Below are 21,692 nucleotides of genomic sequence, written 5' to 3'. Positions count from 1 at the left end.
CGATTTTCTGAATACTCATACATTCAGATATAGTTCATATTTTTTTACAATTACAGGAGATAGGAAAAAATAATTTAAAATTTTCCTTTAGGCATACTTTATCCCTGGGAAATTCTTTGTATATCTTTCTTGTCAATCTCTCTTTGCAATCTCGTTCTTCTTATAACATGTCTTCTTTTTTAGGTTAAACATGCTTTTCTTAAAAGATTATGACATAAATTAGCCTTTTCACATTCATTACTTGAATTAAGTGTTTATGACCTAGCAAAATAGATATATGTGAAGCATATGTGCACTAACTACTGGCCAAGTGCTAAAGTGCTCGTTTTTTTTTGAAACAATACGGCAAGCTTTATTCATTCAAGATAGTTACATCGTTCATCAACGAGTCTAAAATAAAACTAGGGGGCTCATCAACCCAAATATAATTTTGTTTACATTGCTGAGCTCTTCTAGCTAAATTGTGAGCCACCTGATTTGCCTCCCTGCTACAGTGTTCAATAGATATATCTTGAAACCCACTCCAGATGATATTGCAATCATCATATATTGCAGCTGCCGAATTTGCGGAGAAGCCTCCCTCTTTCATAATTTGTACCACTTCCATGCAATCCGATTGAACGATTAGTTGGTTGCACCCTATATGCTGAGCTAGCATTAATCCCTCTTTCAGTGCATAAGCCTCTGCCATCGGAGCATCAACAAGATGTGGTACGAAACTATGAGCTGCTATCAGCACACCTCCAGAGCAATCTCTTATGATTGAACCAACACTTCCACAACCACCATTTTCGTCGTAACCGGCATCAACGTTAACCATGACTTTACCCTCTGGTGGTTTCTTCCATCCCTGCCTTAAAACTGAGGTTTTCTTCGTTGGCAGCTTGTAATTCTTGGTAAGTGCCGCAATGGCCATGGCAGACCTTGACGGTCGCTGAACAGTCTCTCCATGAACCAATTGTCGACGTTCCCACCATATGTACCAAGCAGCTGTAATAACAAGCTCAGCAAAGCCCACATCTAGATTCTGAATTTGCTCCTCCCTTGTAATAATTTCCTCAAGAATCACTGAGCCCGATCTATCAGTCAACGTTAGGCTCTGTATCTTCTCTTCAATTCCCAACGATCGCCACACTTTCTTTGCTTGTTCACATGTAAAAAATCATATGTGTAATATCCTCAGCTCCACTCTGACAAACTGGGCAGCCACCAGAATCGCCAACATGCATGTTTGCAAGGATAGCACGACATGGCAGGAGGCCTTTGAGTGCCCGCCAACCAAATATCTTAATCTTTGCAGGGACCTTCAATTTCCATAAACTCTTCCAAAGCCGACTTCTTGATGCAGTACTCGGCTGCACTTGAATACTTCTTACCCTATATTTGTATTCCCATTGGCAGTGATATGCAGATTTGACTGAAAAAATACCACTTCTATTATACTGCCAGGCCACCAAGTCTTCCCTACCCGAGCGGATAGGGATTTGCATAATTCGGTAGACATCAGTCGGCCAAAATATAGTCTTCAGCAACTCTTCATCCCAAGTAGAATTTATAGGATTGATCAATTCATCAACAGTAGTCACCAAATTATTCCCCCTAATTGTTTGTATTTTCAGGTTATGACTTCCCGGGATCCAATTATCTTCCCAAATCTTTATCTGTGTCCCATCGCCTACTCTCCAAATATATTCTTGCTTGAAACATTGCAACCCTGCTAAGATACTCTGCCAGGTATATGAGCTCCCACTCTTTAGTCTGGAATTTAACAATTTACCATCCGGATAGTACCGAGCTCGGAGCACTCTAGCACATAAAGAATCTGGATCACATAACAACCTCCAAACCTGCTTTGCAAGCATAGCCAGGTTGAAAGACTGTAAATCCCTGAAGCCCATGCCACCCTTATCCTTTGGCATACACATCTTCCACCATTCTTGCCAATGGATTCTCTTATGATCATTATCATCCCCCCACCAGTACTGCGAGATGGCACTTGCAATTCCTTTGCAGATTTTTCCCGGAATTTTAAACACCATCATGGCATATACTGGGACGGCCTGAGCTATAGATTTAATAAGAGTCTCCTTCCCTCCCATGCTGAGGGTTTTTTCCTTCCAACCATCTATTCGGGTCACCACCCTATCCACCAAATGACAGAAACAATCACTACGGTCAGCTCCTACCAGAGCAGGAAGACCAAGATATTTGTCACTTAGTGATTCTGTCATAATATTCAAAGTTTGGCATACTTCAGTCTTTATCTCAACCTCTGTATTGCTGGAAAAATAAATACTTGATTTGGCTTCGCTTAACTTTTGTCCAGAATTAGCACAATAGCTATTTAATATATTAGCTAAACAATCTGCATTCTTCTTATCAGCTTGCATTAAGATGAGTGAGTCATCTGCAAAGAGGAGATGAGAAACTGTCGGTGCTCCTCTGCAAACTTTCACTCCATCCAATTCTCCTCTTTCTTCTGCTTTCTTTATCATACATGACAAGCCTTCAGCTACCATCAGAAAAAATAAGGGGATAGCGGATCCCCTTGACGCAGCCCTCTAGTAGGTATAAAGATATCTGTTTCAAAATTATTGAACCAAACATTATATCTGACCGAAGTAACACATGCCATCACAAGCTTAATCCACCATTGGTCAAAACCAATTTTAGCCATAATCATTTCCAGAAACCCCCACTCAACTCTATCATAAGCTTTATGCATATCCATCTTGATTGCACATAAGCGCTTACTTCCTTTCTTCCTCTTCATTATGTGTATGCACTCATAAGCTAATAAAATATTATCCGTTATCAATCTCCCCGGAACAAAAGCACTCTGATGGTCACTGATAATCTCGGGTAATATTGCTTTCAGTCTAAAGGATAACATCTTGCATATAATCTTATACACAACATTGCATAAAGATATAGGACGAAATTGAGTCACCTTGTCAGGACTGTCGATCTTAGGAATCATGACAATGGTTGTATCATTCCATCCCGTTGGTACTGTTGCATTCTGGATTGCTCCTAGCACCTCCCCCACAAGCTCATCCTCCAACAGATTGTAGAATCTTTTGAAAAAATATTGCATGAAGACCATCCGGCCCGGAGCTTTCAAATCACCAATGCTAAATAGAGCTCTTTTCACCTCCTCTCTAGTAAACGGTGCCCGGAGGAGTTGGTTCATCTCAGCTGATACTTTCCTATCCACATCAGCTAAGATTCCTTCATCAATTTCCACTACTTCCCTTGTAAATAAATTTTCAAAATATTCCTTCACCATTGCACCCATGGTTTGCATATCTTCGTGGCGTACCCCTTGTTCATCCACCAACCCCTTCACTAGGTTTTTTTTCTTACGGCTGGATGCAAAATGATGAAAAAAACTGGTATTTCTATCACCGTGCTTAAGCCAGTTAGCACGTGCTCGTTGTACCCAAAAAATCTCCTCTTGTTCTAACAGCAGCTCTAGTTGGAGAAGAATTTCCTTTTGAGCTGCTATTGACTCATCTGTCATCGGACCTCTTTTTAATTTTTCCAATTCCTTTCTCAACTTCTTTATACGATGGACAGGTTTCTTTAAAACTTCCTTGTCCCACACATGCAGGTCTGAATGGACTTGATTGACCCGCATCATCAATGGCGTTCCCTGTCCTTGGGCCAAGGCCCGCTTCCAGGCTGTCTGCACCACCTCCTGAACTGTATCTTCTTTTAGCTCGTTGTGTTGCTTGGTGATGGGCTGCTAGCTCGCAACGTTCTCCACTGCAGTCTGCCGAGGTAGAAGTTTGAGCGTGAGGAGTTTCGTCTGATCTATTTATTGTCAACGGCTTTGCAATGGCGTGAGTCATTGGCTGTTGGAAAACACATATGCACCTACGGCCTACGGGCCTTGTATGTGTATATTTAAATCTGGTTTGCTATGCTGGTAGAACCGTGTAAGATGCAAAATAATGGTGCAATCATGACCTGCTGTTTTGATCTTTAGAATGTACACAGGCATTTGAAAATTCTCACCGTGCAGGGGGAAGGCATGGCACCTACCAGCCCCCCCACCCAGTTCCGCCACTGGTGCAAGGGACACTATTTCTATGATTGATGATTCTATCGCTAGTAGCTACAGCAGCTGAGCAGGGGAGAGGGTTCCGAGTGCGCCGGGTGAGTGAAGTGGGAGAGGGCCAGAGGGAGGCGCATGAGGTACCCATTTTCTCTAGATGGCCAACCTGAAAATTTAAGAAAAAACCTACATTTCATATTCTTCCAGGCATCAATTAACCGACTAAAACAAAAATTTGCACTTGGGAAAGACTCCGTGAATCAAGAATGCCAACTGTAAGGTGTGCATAGTAGTGACATCATGGAAATTAACTGGATCATCATTTTCAGCCATGTAAATAATGTCAAAATTCTAGTATGCATTTTATATATCTACGTGGGAAACATAACAGTTTGTTCAAAAAAAAAAGAAACACATAATAGACATCAAAAGTTAATAACCAAACAATGCTTGTAACAAGTGAACTCTTGGCAACCAAACAATGTTGGCTGGTTGCCAGCAGAATAGAGTGTTAGCCAATCAGCAAAGCCTCACAGATACTACTGTTGACTCCTCAGCTGCACTACTGTTGACTCCTCAGCTGCAACCTAGCAACTGCGTCCCTGGCAGGCAGGCCCACCTCGCACAGTGACTCAGGGCAGGCTCGGTGAGCAGACGCCACTGTTGCACTGCTAGAGCATAAGGGCATGTACAATAGTGTAGACATTAGTTGTCTTTTTGTCACAAACAGACAACTGAACAGACAGCTTGTACAATGGGCTGTCTGTTTGGCTGTCTGCAGGGTGATTAATTCAGACTTTGACACATAAACTCATGGTGATCTAGTACATGATTGATCTTTGTAGCCACTTTGTTGCATACATGAGAGCATGGACAATACATAATTGATATTTGTAGCCACATACAGTTTTTTTTTCTGATCAGGTTTTGCTAAGTTCTACCATAACAACTTAGCTCTAGTACACGGGACCCACGTGCCAGCCTTATATGTACACGGGACCCCCTAGTGTGGTTGAATCCTCTGCTGCAGACGACGGTCAAAAATTTAACAGATCCTTTTGATCGTTTTATGCCTCTTGAGGTGCTTCAGTTCCAAATCCTACAGTAGGTTTGCATCAGCATGGATGGTGTCGATCATCAGAATTATCAGGTGGTAGTTGGCGCTTAGTAGCTTCTAACAAGTCCAACCAAACTAGGGGGCTTCCTCCTTTTCGGCACCTTTAAGGCCCAACCAACTTCCAAAACCGGTCCTAATAAACTACGCAAAACATCACCATGGTCGCATCTGAGCTTCAGCCTCCCAGAGCAGCTCAACAACCACGCTTTATTTGCATCATCTGCCGTTTACGTTTGTCCGGCCAAGAGCTGAAGAACAGTGTCACTGTTGCAGTTGCAACAAGAAGGCCGGAAGCTCTTTTCTCTCGTCATCTGGCGGGAGTGAAGTGAGGACAGGGAGGAGTAAAGTAAAGCGGCCCAGGCCCAGCTGGAAAAGGGAAGAGCTAACAAACCATCTATAAACAAACAACGTATGACCACTGTGGTTGTGGCATTGTAGGAGTACTAAAATACCACTTCTTGGTTTATCCAAGTCAAATCATTGTAACTTTGGCTAATAACATCTATAAAAAAAGTAAATTATTTTATTACAAATACAAACTAAATAAACTATGACAGTCGTCGCTATTACGACGAATCAAGCAATATCATTTTCGCGTAATCAATCCTGATGAGTCTTTACTATTCTTTTTCTCCACACTAAATTATTTTCAGCGTAAACAATATACCATCCAAACAACTGACCAGAACATACCACTCCTGCCATTTTAAAATATACAATGTATTACAAACAAATTTAATCGGAAAACCGAACAAGTGCTAAGTGGGGAATCCATTTCACTACATGATTCAAAGTTGTCAAGAACACATAAAAAGAAAAAATTTGTAAAAATTCACACAAAAACTTTTAAAGGCATAAACAGTTATCCCCATCCATCTGCAGCCTTCATCACAGTGTCACTCTCCCTCTCCCTCTATAAAACCGCCCACTTCCCAAAAGCAACCACCGCACCGCGGCCACCTCCGCTTCGCTCGCCACCACCTTTCCGCGCGCGCGCGCGCCCCACGCACGACACGACCGCGCGCACCGCGCACAGCAACCGCCACCTCCAGCTCCGATGACCGGCGCCGGCGGCGCCAGGAGAGACGGCGGCGCAGACGGGGACCTCCTGCTCCGGCCGCCGGAGCCGCCGCGTGACCCGCTGGAGTTCCTGTCCCGGTCCTGGAGCGCGTCCGCGGCCGACGTCTCGCGCGCGCTCGCCGCCGCGCCCGCGCCGGCAGTGGCCGCCGGGGCTGGCGCCGCCATCGCCGAGGACGTTGCCGGGGAGCTCGACTGCGCCGGCGCCGGCGGCGGAGGGCCCGCCTCGGGGAGCTCCTTCTCCTTCGCGTCCGCGGCCACCTCGCAGCTCGTCATGGACCGGATCATGGCGCAATCGGTGCGTGCGTTCCCGGCCACTTTTCTACTTCATGAGACAGACAAAAAAATCCAGTCTTTCTTTTCTTAAAAAAGAAATCCTACGCTTCGCAGTGTTCTTCTTTGAATCCTTTTTGTCCAACTGGTAGGTGCGATTGTGATTTGTGTCATGTCGTTCTAAATGTTTGGTTTGATTTGCCCCTGTTCTTCCTGCCGATTAGTACGTACTAGCTTTCTTTAATGCCACTATCTGATATCTGACTTCCCTGGCTGTACTCCTGGGGAAGTAAAGCGAGGACAACAAGAACAAGACAAAGCTGAGTTGCCCCCCCCCCCCCCCCCCCCCCCCACTCCAGCTCTCCCCACGAACAAACCAAAAGAGAAGCTGGGAAAAACAGACAAATGTTTGCTGTGCTACTCCTGTTTCACGCTTGTTTCCATCGATTGGGGTTCTGAATTTGAGGCTGATTGGTTTCCTCTTTCGCTGGGATCGCAGCTGGAAGTGTCGCCGCTGACCTCCGGCCGGCTCTCCCACAGCAGCGGGCCTCTCAACGGCGGCGGCTCGCTCTCCGACAGCCCGCCCGTCTCGCCGGAGATCGACGACACCAAGGTCTCTCCTCCTCTCCTCCCCTGCACTTTATTACCACTAGTACCATTCTTAGCTGTCTCGTTGATGATCCAATGAATTCCAAGACCTGAATGGACTTGTTCATTTCTGTTTAATCTGAATATTTAGTGACATTCTACTTAGGCCATCTCCAATACTGCAATTGAGGTTTTTTGGGCACAAAACATATGGTATTAGTAGTAGCACTTTACCTCTGCTTGATTGCTGCTTCGTCTGCTTGTTTGGCACTGCATGTTTTGTTTTGTATCTCTGCAAGCCTGGGGCAGCTGGGGCAGGCGCAGATATGCTGCATGCCTGCATCTGTCTCTTGGTTTTCTCAGCCATTTATGTGAGCTCTGCCGCCTGTATGAGCTGGTAATTTGGTTGATGTTCCCTCTCTGTTCGATGCTCTGCTTGCCTTTGTAAACAGAGCCTGCGCTTGATTGTTTGCTTCTTCTTTTTTTCTTGTATGTAGCAAACTTGGTCAAATACATGTTTAACAAAGTTGTAGATACAACAAGGAAGGATTCTTGGTAGAGGGTCCCTTAGTGTTGGTACATTAGTATGTTTCAGTTAGCAGAAGTTCTATGGGACTAGCTGGAACAGAAACACCGGCCTTGGCCTTTCAGGCTTGCAGCTTTTCCTATCACAAAATTTTCTACCGAGACGGAAAAGAATCAAAGATTGAGAAAGAGCTCGAACACACGCCTTTCTCTCCATCCGATGAAATACCACTTTACTTCCATTCCATGTGCTGCTTCTACAGATTTGGGCAAAGTGGCTGCATGCCAAAATCATTGGGCAATGCATTGTAGAATTTGCAGACAAGACGTGTATGGGGATGAATATGAACGCCTTTTTCCTGCTCTCACCTCTGGCATTGCATTTCCTCACACCAAAATGGGAGGGAGGTCTTGTAGTCTTGTGCTTGTAAACTTGTGAACGAAAAAAATATTTTCCCTGTTCTTCCATGGTCGCTTCCCTTCCCCTTTTGCTGAATTTCTCTATTTGACACTGCTACAGCTCCCTCGCAAAAAAAAAAAGACACTGCTACAGCTGTTTCTTGTTCGAGTTCGAGTACCGTGTGTGTATGCCTATCAGCCTATCACAGCAATGATTGCTCATTTCCATGTCCTTTTTGCGGTTTCACAGGCGTGCGTTACCTTTCTACAACCATTGCTAGTTTTTGGGCACGCCTATCATGACTCATGCCGTTTAAGCTGGTTTGAAACAAGCATTAGGGTTATGAAACGAGTCGGCAGCGTGGTGTAGGATAGAGTCCCTTTTGTTCAGATTCAGACAGGCAGCCATGCCTGGTGTCTGCACTTTTATCGTTGACCATTGCTTACCAGCAGTCAAATTTGGGCTCGCTAGGTACCGAAAGTCTGAAACCTCATACGAGTTCATGGTCAAAAGATATGATCGGCAGCATGTCACTCTGCGTACACAGCCACATGATCTTCTGCCTCAGTCTCTGCTGTGGGTGATCCACATGAAGAGAGCCAGGCTGTGGGTGATCTCACTACAGTGACCTGCAACGCTCCCATCCCATTCCATCCTCTTGGACCTTGGTGTTTGCCCGGTTGCCCTCTGATCTGTGCCATGCCCTTGTACTACAAGCTCTGGCCATGGCGGTGGGGCCTGGGGAAAGATGTGATGGTCTCTCTCTGGTCGCTTGCTTGGTGCTGAAGAAGCTTTGATTCCAGCTCGGCAGCTCCAGCTGCTGCTGCTGCCGCCACTCCAGCTTTGATGCAACTGCAAAGGCTGCAAACGGCAGCTCCTCTGGCCTGCTGGTCTCCTCCTCCAGCAAGCAAACACTGCAGCATGCCCAGTGCCCCACTCTGGGCAGCTTGAAAAGAACAAGAGGCTTGCCTCACAACTTTGACCTTTAGTTAATTGCAACCTTTTTGCTTGCCCCTGCCATGGGTTTCCTGCCTTTCTTACCCCTAATCAAGTGTTACTTCCCCAGCTTTTACAGTCCTAATCTAATGATGCAGTCTTTTGTACTACTGTACTACTGAGAGTAGTGTCTGCTCCTGAGGCTAATCCTGTCCTCTAAAAATGCTGTTGCTCACTTGCTCTGTTCAAAAAAAAAATGCTGTTGCTGTTGTCTGTTTCAGTCTTGCTCCCCCTCATGATTGTGCCATGTGTTAGTTGCTCGCGGTCAGGGACTGCTCACTGGTGCATGCGCTCGACAGGCACGCCTCGCGATTCCATCAGTGTGCCCCTAGGAGCCTAGATTAACGTCATTGAAACACAATGATGGGGTCAGTGACAGGTGGCCACACTTTGCAATAATCTTTACTGTTGCGGAATCCTGTCAGGTCATAATCTGATGAAGTTCTGTAGCTTATTAACTGTTTGCCGAATTGCATTTCAGTTTGGGTGCCCGATCAGATCAACTTTCAGTAACTGAATGCTTAACTGAACCTTTGATAAACAGAAGCAATTGCCTGCACAAAAGATGCTACTCTATCTTTGATGAACTGAACAGTAACTGAATGCTTAACTGAACAATTGGCTTTCTGAAAAAAAAAACAATGCAGTTCTGTAGGCTGTCGAGCACGCCGAAGCCGCAGCCGTACGCCCGGGGCGGCAGCAAGACGGTGGGCCGGTGGCTCAAGGACCGGCGGGAGAAGAAGAAGGAGGAGACGCGCGCGCACAACGCGCAGGTGCACGCCGCCGTGTCCGTGGCGGCGGTGGCCGCGGCCGTCGCCGCCGTGGCAGCCGCCACCGCCGCGGCCTCGTCGGGGTCGTCCGGCAAGGGCGACCGCGGCGCGCGCACCGACATGGCGGTGGCGTCGGCCGCGACGCTCGTGGCCGCGCAGTGCGCCGAGGCCGCGGAGGCCATGGGCGCCGAGCGCGAGCTCCTCGCCGCCGCCGTCGGGTCCGCCGTCAGCGTCCGGAACCCCGGCGACGTCGTCACCATCACGGCCGCCGCCGCCACAGGTTCGCCCTGTCGAGCTCAACCGAACCCCTTCTGTTCGTCCCGATCGGCGGCTGGAGTGATCGCGTTGCGCTGCGTTCTCTTTGGAACTCGTACACAGCGTTGCGCGGCGCGGCGACGCTGAAGGCGAGGGCGCTCAAGGAGGTGTGGAACGTGGCGGCGGTGATCCCCGTGGAGAAGGGCGCGGCGGCCGCCGAAGGCGGAGGCGGAGGGCACCACCAGCACGGCCACAAGGACAGCAGCCAGCTGAAGCACCACCAGAGTGAGCTGGAGAGCAGCAACAGCAGCTGCTGCTGCTTCAGCGACGAGCTCGCGCTGGCCGAGGAGACCAACTTCCTGGGCATCTGCACGCAGGAGCTGCTGGCCCGCGGCACCGAGCTCCTCAAGCGCACCCGCAAAGGTACTCAGCTAACTGAACATTTTGACCCATCTGATCTTCAGTTTCATGCCGCGAGCTGACACTGAATCGTGTGCAGGATCGTTGCATTGGAAGGTTGTCTCCGTGTACATCAACCGGATGGGCGTGGTACGAACAGGAGGAACTCATGTTCTCGGATCGCATTGAATTGAATTTGAGAGAAATGCAGATGGATTTGTGAATGAAAAAGAATCGAATCCTTAAAAGTTTGCCGTTTGTGCAGGTGATGCTGAAGATGAAGAGCCGGCACGTCGGGGGGACCATCACGAAGAAGAAGAAGAGTAAGTGTCCCGTGCAAGCTAGCTGCAAGATGTCGCCGCGCGCCATGGCAATGGCGTGGCTGGCCGTGTGTGCACTGTCGCTTCGTCGTCCTCGGCACCGGCGGCGCTGACATTGATCGGAGCGTGCTACTGCTGTGCAGGCGTGGTGGTGGACGTGTGCCGGGACGTGGCGGCGTGGCCGGGGCGGCACCTGCTGGAGGGCGGCGAGCACCGGCGCTACTTCGGCCTCCGGACGGCGGAGCACCGGGTGATCGAGTTCGAGTGCGGCGGCCAGCGGGAGTACGAGATGTGGACCAAGGGCGTCGCGCGCCTCCTCACCATCGCCGACGGCCGGAAGCGCGCCGCCGCCTGACGGCCGTCGTCGAGGCGCGGCGGCGGCTGGTCACAGCGCAGATGCACAGGGGAGGTCATGTAGCTAGCTATTGGGGGTCTCACTCTCATGCTTGTGGATTGGTGAGAAGATGGCAAGCGCTTTGCTCTGACTCTGATGCTGGGTGTTGGTCTCACTTGCTGACGAACTTTGATTGGTTGCAGTAGCTGAATGTTCAGTAGTTCCCATTGCAGAGCAAAGATGAGCATGATTGAGCACTAACACGCGTCTACAGAGCAAAGATGAGCTGAAACCGGTTGGAAGGGGGTGTGAAAATCTGTCGAAACTCATTAAAAACTGTGAAACTACAGTCTAGCGCTCTCTGGATATATAGGAAGAAATTTTTTTCGAGAATTCTATGCACCATGCACACGGTGTAGGATCATTTCACAAGGTTGAAGGCGCAAATGAGTCCTGGAGATGGAGAATCGTGAGCTCCTTTTTTTTCTTCTTCTTCAGTGCGCCTGTGTGGGCCAAAATTAATTTACCTGCACCCAGCCTACTAGGTCCAACTACCTAATGTGCTATTTGATCTTATTGGGCCGAGGCCGGCCACAGCACAATGCACAAGAAAACTTCGCTGCACCAGGTCCAGCGTCTTTTTTATTTTTGTATTTTTCAAAAAAAAATTTACAGAAATATATTTTTGGTTTTAGGTTTCAGTTTTATACCTCTACCGCTCGGCAGGGAGGCGGTAGGGATCTATATGTAAATACCCACCAGTTGGCGGCAGGGGGCGGGTAGGCTCCATCCTCAAATATAAAACTCCGCCCCTTCTCTATGCGCCCTCATTTTCTGCCCACGAGATCCAGAGAGGGGTGAGGGAGGTAAAAAAACCGGCGAAGCCCTGCAGGATTTTGGATCCAAACCGCAGGTAACCAATATTTCTCAACTTTGTCATGCCAACTGGTGGGGCGGCAGACTCCCTCTAAGGACCTCTGCGCAAAATAATTTTTTTTAATTTACATATAGGTCCCTACCGCCTCCCTGCCGGGCGGTAGGCCCCCTGCCGGGCGGTAGGGGCATAGAACTGTAAAACCTAAAACCAAAAATATATTTTTGTAAATTTTTTTTTGAAAAATACAAAAATAAAAAAATTCCCAGGTCCAACCACCTAATGGGCCATTTGATCTTGCTGGGCCAAGGCCGGCCCCACCAACATTTCAAATGGAAATTCAGCAGCCTACAATGTGCAACTTTTGCTGCTGCTCTTTTTTTTTTACCCGACATAGTACACACGCTTGCATCTTGATATCAACAGATAGAGTCAGCTTTTGGTGTTGTTTCTGATAATACATATAGGATTTGAAGCATACTAACACATTTTTCATGATAAATTTAATGAAATTGTGTCGACACGACCAATCAAACAAGTCTCATCAAATTAATTGTCGATCTAGGTTGGTCGAAAAGAAAATCGCCATGGTCGGTTAGGTTCGCCGAACTTGATTGATCAACTGTACATTTCCTAGAATGCCATCATGTATGACAACAGTGAGAGTGGTGTATATCTTCTCCAGAACTCTACTTTGGGACACAGCATCATGTATGACAACAGTGAGAGTGGTGTTTTGGCTGGTTGACTCTACTTTGCGACACAGCATCATGTATGACAACAGTGAGAGTGGTGTTGTGGCTGGTTGTGGCTGGTGCTAATTTGTTATGAGAAAGAAATACTGGTGGCTGGTGCTGGTTTGATGTGAGAGAAAAACACTGTTAGTTGATTGCAACCGAACTGTAGAGGCTGGTTTATCCCCTATCTAAAAAATCATCCATGTACGACGACAAGGATAACGAGTCGATGATGCTTCACTATAGCATGAAAAGAACATGTAACCCATGGACTCGTGCGCAAAATGGGGGAAAATTCAGAAAAAGAGGCCGGCGGCCGGTTTTGGATGAAGCCAAGGCACGTATATGGATGGGAGGGGGGAAAAAAGGCAGCTACTAGCAAAGCCGGCCGGCCGGGCGGCAACCTTTTGGAACCACACGATTGCATGGCCGGCACTCCACGCCGCCATCCACACACACCACCAAGGTCCCAAGAGTCATTCATGGGAGAGGAAGGGCTCCAAAACCTGCCGAAATTGCAAGCACGCTGTGATGGGGAAGACGAAGAGGAGGGCATGCGTGATGGTATGGTAACCTCCTCGAGCGTCCTCTACCTCTGAAAGCTGCAGAAAAACACACGCATATGCAGAGGCAAGGACACAGAAAGGAGCACTGGAAAGGACAAGGCTGCGGGCATCTTGTAACAAACTGGCCGGCCAACCAAATCGCCATAAAGGAGGGCTTGGAGCTTTGCATTCATGCATGTGGCCCATGAATCTTCCAAGGGACCATCATATGCAGTGTGACAGGTGCAGTAGTACTTGGATCGCCTGTTTAGTTGCCTCGTGTAAAATTTTTAAAAGAACATATTTCTATAAATTAATCACAAAATAAATTATAAAACTCATCTGTAAATTGCCCAGCTACAGTGTCAGATCGAGGAGACGGTGGTGGTAGAGAGAGAGGCCATTTCATTTGATTCGCGTCAGATCGAGGAGACGGTGGTGGTTAGAGAGAGAGAGGCCATTTCATTTGATTCGAGTTGTGGATGGATGGATGGAGTGCTGAATATCCACCCCATAGTACAAAGCCCAAAAGAGGAGAAAAGTGTGCACAATCATGCGGGGGTCATGAAAAGATGGACAGCAGTTTCACCCTTGAAGCAAAGAGTCCGGGTGTGTTTAGATCCTAAAATAGGGTAAAAAGAGTCACATCGGACACTATGGCACACTGTAACACTTTTCATTTGTTTGTGATAATTCTTGTCCTACCATGACCTAACTAGGCTCAAAAGATTCGTCTCGTCGTGTACATCAAAACTATGCAATTAGTTTTTTTTATTTATCTACATTTAATACTCCATGCATGAGGTAAAAGATTTGATGTGATAGTTAAATAGTGAAGTTTAGAGAGATAAATTTTGGAAGTGAACACAGTCTCAATCATTCAGCTGTACTCATGCATCCAGGCATATCTTGGAAGCAAGCATTATCGCTGAAGATTCTCAGCTGTCTAATCAGACGACTTTCATAGCCCCAATTTGCCCACAATTATTATTTTGTCCTTAGTCAACAATGAGCAATCGTAATACATACTTGCCTTGCTATATGATACATCATTTCACCTACATGATTGTGAGCAGTTCGCCTAAAAAAAATGATTGTGAGCAGGATCACAGTAGCCACACTGCTAGAAATAAACAGTATATCCCATACTCTCACAGAAGGCCGATTCCTGCATCCATGTGATCTCCTGAACTCAAATAGAAGCACAATCATTGTAGTTTAGATGTTGTACACTAGGTTACAAATACAGGAACCTCTGCATGGCTTCTACTACTAGAAATACACCATGAGGGTAACACACAAAGCTTAGAAACACATTCCCGATTATTTTCTTATTTCTGATTATGGAAATTGCCCATTTGCAGAGACGACTAATAATGTTACCTAGAAGGATAGAAAAGAAACAGAAACAGAAAGAAACACAAACCCTTATCAAGATTCTAGTGCAGAGATCAAATCTCACGTGTGCAAATTAAGGCACAGCTCAAGTTATCAATTCAGCCTAAGATATCAAGATTCCAATTGAATTGGAGCAATTTCATGCTAACAACACTAGGATTCAGGGGCTAGTACTACTACTACTACATGATCAATTTATCCCTCTGTTCGATCTTAGAAGAACTAAAACTCTAAAAGGAATAGTATATGGAAGATGCAAATTAAACAATTAGAACAGATCTACAATGGAGATCCAAAATTCCAAACACGCTCTCTGCAGAACTGAACGGAAGAGAGAAGCAAAAGCGCAAAACAAGAAATTAGCAGACTCGAAAGAATAAACTTGAGCGGATCTGCGCCATACATCTATATCTGATCTGTATCTCACCATATCTGATCTCGTTGCAGCACGAATTCTCTGCAAGAACTGACCCGAACACATCCACTGACGATTTGATGCGTGGATGTAATTCTCTGCTAGCTAGGGTTTTCGTTGTGCACCCACCAGCAGATGAAACTACAGCATGACCTGACGCCTATTCCTCTCTCCCCGAATCTCTGAATTCGTCCTTGGCAATCAGGGAGAGAGGTAAAATAAAGCATATCATACCATCAGATCATGCTGGCAGCTTCACCAACTTGTGGAGCACCGCTACCCTCTAATGGAGGAAGGAGAGCAGGAACAAGATAAGAATCGGACATGAGAGAGAGGGGGGAATAATTGGAGTAGAGAGAGAGAGAGAGAGAGGGCCGGGATATATAGAAGACCGAGCTGTGCAAGACTGGGAATTGCTCCCTCTTTACAATTTTGATCTTTTCCCTGTGCTTTTTTTTTCGTACGATGTTTGTTGCAAGGATAAGCCTGGGAGCTGAGGGAGAGATAGGGTGTGGAGTGGAGGCGTGCAGCTGACGGATCAGACTAGTACACACAAAAAAAAATCAAGTGGGGGTCCACGGCCAGTGATTGTTTGCAAAAATCGGTACTAAAATAATTTCATAACCAATAACTCTAATTCTGCCATTATTTTAGTGAAACATACTAAAGTTAGTTTCTGCTGTTTTAACGAGGATAATCTAAATTGTTACTCGCCAAAGGTTAAAAATAGCTGACTAGCTACAAATACGCCACGCACATCCCAAATCATCATCCACTATTCACCTACCTTTTGTGGACAATGCGAAGTAGTAGTATACCTGCAAGCCCTTTGGAGATTTCAACACTAGAAAGAAAATGCATGTTCAATGCTGAATGCATAACATACCAAGATCTGAGTCCTGACACCCCACCATCTGCATTCTGATGTACAGTTAATAACGAACTGCACGCAACTGTGGCACATGAGCCTCTCTTCATCAGCAGTGACCCGGCTTTGGAAGCAAGAAAGTGACAAGACCATTACTTGGGTGCCTAGCTAGCTTTGTCTTGGATTGGGCTCCATGCATTGCATCTATAGCCTTTTATGCAGATCGAGATCATCTCTTTATATTAAATAGACACATAGCTGTTCTGCAACATATATGTGAGCACAAGGACAATTGGACAAGGCATGCCATTGGACAAAGATGCATGACCCTAAATTTCGTAGTGTCTATATATAGGTTTATATGCTTAAATACGTCAATAAATCAATTATAGTTTCTTGTAACAGTGCTGCAGCAGTAGGTGATGTTAAAACATGAACAGAAATACTGCATATAAATTAGTAATTTAGTACTGCTGTAGTGGTAAATATCAGTGGTCAAGTGATTTTGTTGAACTTTGAACTAAGCATCTGATATACCAAGTACTAGATCATGTTTGGCAAAGATGAAACTAGGTACCAGGTTATATTAGGAGGTAGATCAAGGTCACTAAACTACTACTGCTTGTTAATTCAATTGATAAATTAGTGATAGCTCCAATATATGATTGGCCGACATGATTACAAACTTGGAACTCACATAAACATACTTCATCCAAGAAAGGCTAGGCTATTTCATTGCATAAAAATGCTACGCGTGAAAAAAATATTCTTGAAACATTATTACAAGATTGGAACTCACATACATATTTGATACATAATTGTAGATGAAATACTGCGGATAAAGATGAACTTCTTTCCCTGTCATGCGGCTCCACCATGGATTGATGGATCGATGTTCCTCAAAAACCTGCAGCATCACCATAGCAGATGGAACAATAAATAGTAGCAGAAAAATAAAGGATCGTACATCAAGAAGTTGCCCTATCTAAAACCTTATTTTCCATTTCTTCGCAGATGAGTGTATACATGCTCAACATTGTGAAGAAATGAGGCTGTCATGCATGATCTAGCAATGATTTGCAGGTACACCAAGCCAACAAACCGATCTGGTGACTCTGTGGGAAGCCGATGACGCCAACCAAGGCTAGATCATGCTGGCAGCTTCACTCATTCACACGAGCATTTGTGGGAAGCATATATCCCAAATCACATCCCACTACTCTCTTCCTCCCCCAAGAGAACTGACTAACTGAGAACCCCAAAATCATCTTCAAAGATGCTAAGATCCAAAGATACCAATGCCAAGCAGTTAAAGAAGAAGAATTTTGAAACTGAGAGATAGAAGGGTTCCTAGAGAGATTTTAATAAGAAAAGACAGCGGATTCAAGAAGAAACTTCAGTCGTTCACCAAGAACGCTAGACATGTACACCAGGAAGACCAAGAAGAAAAAGAACAAATACTCCTACAATGGAGGATCAGGCTAGATGGAGCTATAACTCTACCATATGGAGGACCTTTGCCGTGGACGATGGACAAGGGCCTGTATTTATAGAGGAAGAGAATGATATACGCAGCAATGGCACAATGGCAATAGTACTGTCCATGGCAAGCAAGCTGGTGATGGTATACAACCATCTCAGCACTTACTTTCTTTGTTTTTTTTTTAATTTTTATTTGCGTTTGGGTTTTGGGTCTTGTTTGGTTCACACTAGGAACTCGTAGTGCACACAAGCCGAGAAAAGAATCTTGCATGCATGGAGTATTAAATAAAGTCTAGTTGTAAAATTTTTTTAGGGATGTGTATAATTTTTCACGACGAATCTAATGACGGTAATTAATCGATGATTTGCTACAGTGATGCTACAATAACTATTCTCTAATAATGCGGCAAAAGACACATTAGATTCTTCAGGTTTCTAGCGCAGATGTTTTAGAGTTGATTTTGTAAATTAATTTTGTTTAACACTGTAATTAGTAGTTAAAATTTTCTACAACTTCCTAGCAAAGAAAACCAAACAGGGCCTTGGCTAGACATGAAGTGTAGGGTTTTGGCTAGGCAGCGAGTACGTCTGCATCAGAGACAGAGTAGCTAGCTAGGGTGCGGCACAATGCAGATCGATGGAGGCCTGCTATCTGCACAGCAGCACAGGATCAAAGAGTGAGCAATGAGCTAGCGTGCCTGTGCTTGGCACATACACCTACACCTAGGGAGACCTCCTTGTTGTTTATACTTCTCCTTTCAGCAGAACGAGGCGAGAGCCGGACATTTGATTAAACAATACGCACAAACTCGATCCCATTCTTGTCCTACGCACGTCTCGGCTAACGGCACGCATGCACATCTCCAACGGTAAGAGACACCATTCTAGTAGGAATAGGAGCGGCAAGTACTGTATGATGATGCACTTATATGATTCAGTATTATTTTTTATTTTATTCTATTTTGCATTTTAACAAAATAAACTACTCCTGGAACTGAGAATGCAGCTGTTGCAATACTCAAGAGCATGCGGTGCTCTCTTTTTTATACATGAAAAATCGTTTCTTTTTTATTTGTATATAGCTAGGCTGAACGGTGCATGAGACACGCATGCATGCGACCCTGGCAGGCATGCGGAGGCGGAGCAAGCAATAGGGTCAGATGCAGGCCTATACTATGATAACTAGTTTATGCTTCCAATGCTTTCATCTTTGACCTAGCTCTCCTTCCTAGTGAACATCTCTGCGACCTCGCTTGAACACTACTACACTAGTATCTCTAGCCACCTTAAAAATATTTTGATTAATTATTTTTACGGACAGAAAAGCGGATCGAATGATGAGGAATGAGCCGTACGAGCTGTGATGAGTGAATTGTCAACCATGCGGTGTGATTGTGTGCTTGATTTTTAGTTGTAGTTACACGGACGTCGAGTGTCGACGGTGAGATGCCGTTGAGGTGCTGTGGCCGATGGACCATGCGGTGGACCGCGATGAAGGGCAGCCGGGACTGGAGCTCGGGCCGGGCGGCAGCTGTGGCGTCCACTCCTGGATCGAGGGCCAAGCACCGGTGGATGACAGGTTTCTTGGTTTGCGCCACAAAACCAAGCTGGCGGACGGCGATTGAAGACGCCAAGTCGTGGAGGCACGGGCGTCGGTCTCGGAACTGGCGGAGCTGACGGGCGTCGACGGCGTCTAGGCCTCGCTGCGGGCGAGGAGGTGACGGGCGTCGAGCGGCGTCTAGGGTCGTCAGAAGGCCGAGGCGGGAAGGCGTCTAGGGCCACGGCGTGGAGGCGGGAATCTTCCCGCGCGTGGAGTTTTGACGGTTTTCTCAAAACCGGCCACCTCACCGGGTTTCGCGGACCCCTCAAAACCGCGGATCAGATCTGCATCGACGTGGCGGCATCGCGGAGAAGGCTTTGAGTCGAAGAAAGAAACTCCGCCGTCGGATGAGATCTTGTACCCTTTCCGGTTTTGCCCCTACGGGCGTTTTAGTGTTCGAGTTAGGGTGGAGGACATTTTTGGGAAGGGACCAGTGTAGGGTCGAGATGACGGACTAGAGGGGGGTGAATAGTCCTTTCTAAAACTAATTGCGCCGGCTAACCGAAACTTATGCGGAATTGAAACTATTCGCTTAGCCAAGACTTCACCCCTCTAACTATGACTCTAAGGCACCTCCAAAAAGATCATACACAAAGCAAATGGAGTGCCAACCTAGTAAGAGTTCTCCTAACAATTCTAATGCCAAGCCACACAAGTCTAAGCACTAGTACTTCACAAATCGGGGGAGCTCCTACACAATTCTAATGAGCAAAAACACAAAGCCAAACCTAAACTCACTAGATGCTCAAGGACAAGGATACACAATCCAAATCCAAGAGCTCAACTTGCTTAGCTACACAATCTAAGCAAGATCAATTAATTAAGCTACACAAACTAACTAGTTACACTAGAGAGCAACTACACAAGCACAAGATATAGATGAATGTAAATACAAGGCTTGTGATTTGGAGAATGCAAACCACCAAGAAGAGTAGACAAAATTGACACGGTGATTTTTATCCCGAGGTTCACTTGGTTGCCACCAAGCTAATCCCCGTTGAGACAAGCTCCAAGGTTGCCGCCGATCCTCTTGCTAGTGATGACTCTCAAGTCACACTCTCCCACGTGGAGTGCTCACACCGAGCTCTAGCACATGATCCGGCCGAACCACTTGTTGCTCTTCACGTCTCGCTCAACTAGAGTTGTTCTTCGCGACTCCCGCGGGGTGAGCATAATACCCCTCACAATCTCTTCTCCGGAGCACCGCACAATTTTCTTGCGGGCTTCAACGGAGCCTTTTGCCACCAAGCCGTCTAGGAGGTGGCAACCTCCAAGATTAACAAGCACACCGGCTTGCAACACGATCACCTAGTGCCACTCGATGCAATCTCTCAAAGCAATCGCACTAGAATCGCTCTCTCACTCGATCGGATGATTACTATCAAGTTAGAGTGAGTAGAGGGCTCTCAAGCACTCTCACACATGGACACCAAATCCCCAAGGTGCTCAGCCACCTCAAATGGCCGGCCACACCCTCTATTTATAGAGGGAGGCCCCAAACTAGCCGTTACACTCAAATCCCGTGAAAACAAAGTTTTCGCGGACTGTCCACCTCACAGAGACCGGACCGTCCGCCATTCAAAACCAACGGCTGGAACATCAATGATTATGTGTCAGAGTCGACCGTTAGAGCCCCGGGCGGACTGTCCGCGGTTCAAAACTTCGAACAAACCGATTTGCAAACGTCTCTGACTAAATCTGGAAGTGACCGGCGGACTGTCCGCTCCCAGGGGCGGACCGTCCGCAGTTCAAAAAGTGAGCACACACAGAAACCGCAGTGTTTCTGTCCCAGAATTTTTAGCAGGAGGCGGACCGTCCGCCCCTAAGGACCGGACGGTCTGCAGTTCATTTTGGACACCCAAGACAGAACTACCAAGTTTCTGCGCCCGTTTCAGCTTCTAAAGGCGGACCGTCTGCCCCCATGGATCGGACGGTCTGCAGTTCATTTTGGACCACCAACAGAACTAAAAATGGTTCTGTTCGAGCTCATCCGAGATAACGGCGGACCGTCCGCCCCCCTTGAGCGGACCGTCCGCAGGTATATTTTCAGCAGAAATGTACCTCGATAAAACGGCCATAACTCTTAGCTCCGATGAACAAATTAGGTGATCTTGAACTCTATGGAAAGCTAATTCAGAGGGCTACACAACCCAATTGAATACTTGATACAAAACACAATGGATCAAAGCAGTATTTCACTCCAAGAGACCACCTAATTTCCGGAGAAAACCGAAAAACTTTTCTTGCTTCCCAAAGTTGATCAACATCAACTCCAACTCTTTCTTCTTTGCAAATGTGCCAACACCACCACGTGAACAACACCATGTGCATGTGTGTTAGTATTTCACAATCATTTTCAAAGGATTTTCACTTGATCTCACCACGCCACTCGATCCTAGCAACATCGCAATGTTAGATCGCTCAAGTGGCACTAGATGACCGATATGCAAACAAGTTTGCCCCTCTTGATAGTACATCCATATCCGGTCATGCACTTCTCTACACAACCTTTGACCGGTGAAATGAAATGCCCTACAAGTCATACCTTTGCCTTGCGCATTCCATTTCATCTTCCCAAATGTTGATGCCACACAAGCACCAAACTCCATCAAGCTTTTTGATCATCTTCATGAGTCAACACTTGGCTTGATCTTCCTTG

General features: G+C 46.3%; 1 protein-coding gene and 1 long non-coding RNA gene across 2 annotated transcripts; one reads left to right on the top strand and one right to left on the bottom strand.

Annotated features, from left to right (window-relative positions):
• Positions 1-6,119: 6,119 nt before the first annotated feature.
• Positions 6,120-11,482, top strand: LOC120700052 (VAN3-binding protein-like). The gene is made up of 7 exons (XM_039984208.1): positions 6,120-6,552; positions 7,027-7,140; positions 9,684-10,086; positions 10,185-10,484; positions 10,561-10,610; positions 10,726-10,783; positions 10,924-11,482. The coding sequence occupies exons 1-7, from the start codon at positions 6,235-6,237 to the stop codon at positions 11,133-11,135; spliced, it is 1,455 nt and encodes a 484-aa protein (XP_039840142.1). The 5' UTR covers positions 6,120-6,234; the 3' UTR covers positions 11,136-11,482.
• Positions 11,483-14,177: 2,695 nt separating this feature from the next.
• LOC120700054 lies at positions 14,178-17,468 on the bottom strand. The gene is made up of 2 exons (XR_005685769.1): positions 15,096-17,468; positions 14,178-14,456 (listed from the first exon to the last, which is right to left on the bottom strand). It is a non-coding gene; the product is annotated as an uncharacterized LOC120700054 (long non-coding RNA).
• Positions 17,469-21,692: the final 4,224 nt, after the last annotated feature.

This window comes from Panicum virgatum, chromosome 3K, assembly GCF_016808335.1.
Source record: "Panicum virgatum strain AP13 chromosome 3K, P.virgatum_v5, whole genome shotgun sequence".
NCBI lineage: Eukaryota > Viridiplantae > Streptophyta > Magnoliopsida > Poales > Poaceae > Panicum > Panicum virgatum.
This window is presented reverse-complemented; position numbering and strand designations above follow the sequence as displayed.

What these genes read in the sequence shown, in the direction of transcription:
- LOC120700052 (XM_039984208.1), top strand. Translation starts at nt 6,235, where the DNA reads ATGACCGGCGCCGGCGGCGCCAGGAGAGACGGCGGCGCAGACGGGGAC. An exon ending in CACGGCCGCCGCCGCCACAG is followed by an intron (nt 10,087 to 10,184) that starts GTTCGCCCTGTC and finishes ACTCGTACACAG; the next exon opens with CGTTGCGCGGCGCGGCGACG. An exon ending in ACATCAACCGGATGGGCGTG is followed by an intron (nt 10,611 to 10,725) that starts GTACGAACAGGA and finishes CCGTTTGTGCAG; the next exon opens with GTGATGCTGAAGATGAAGAG.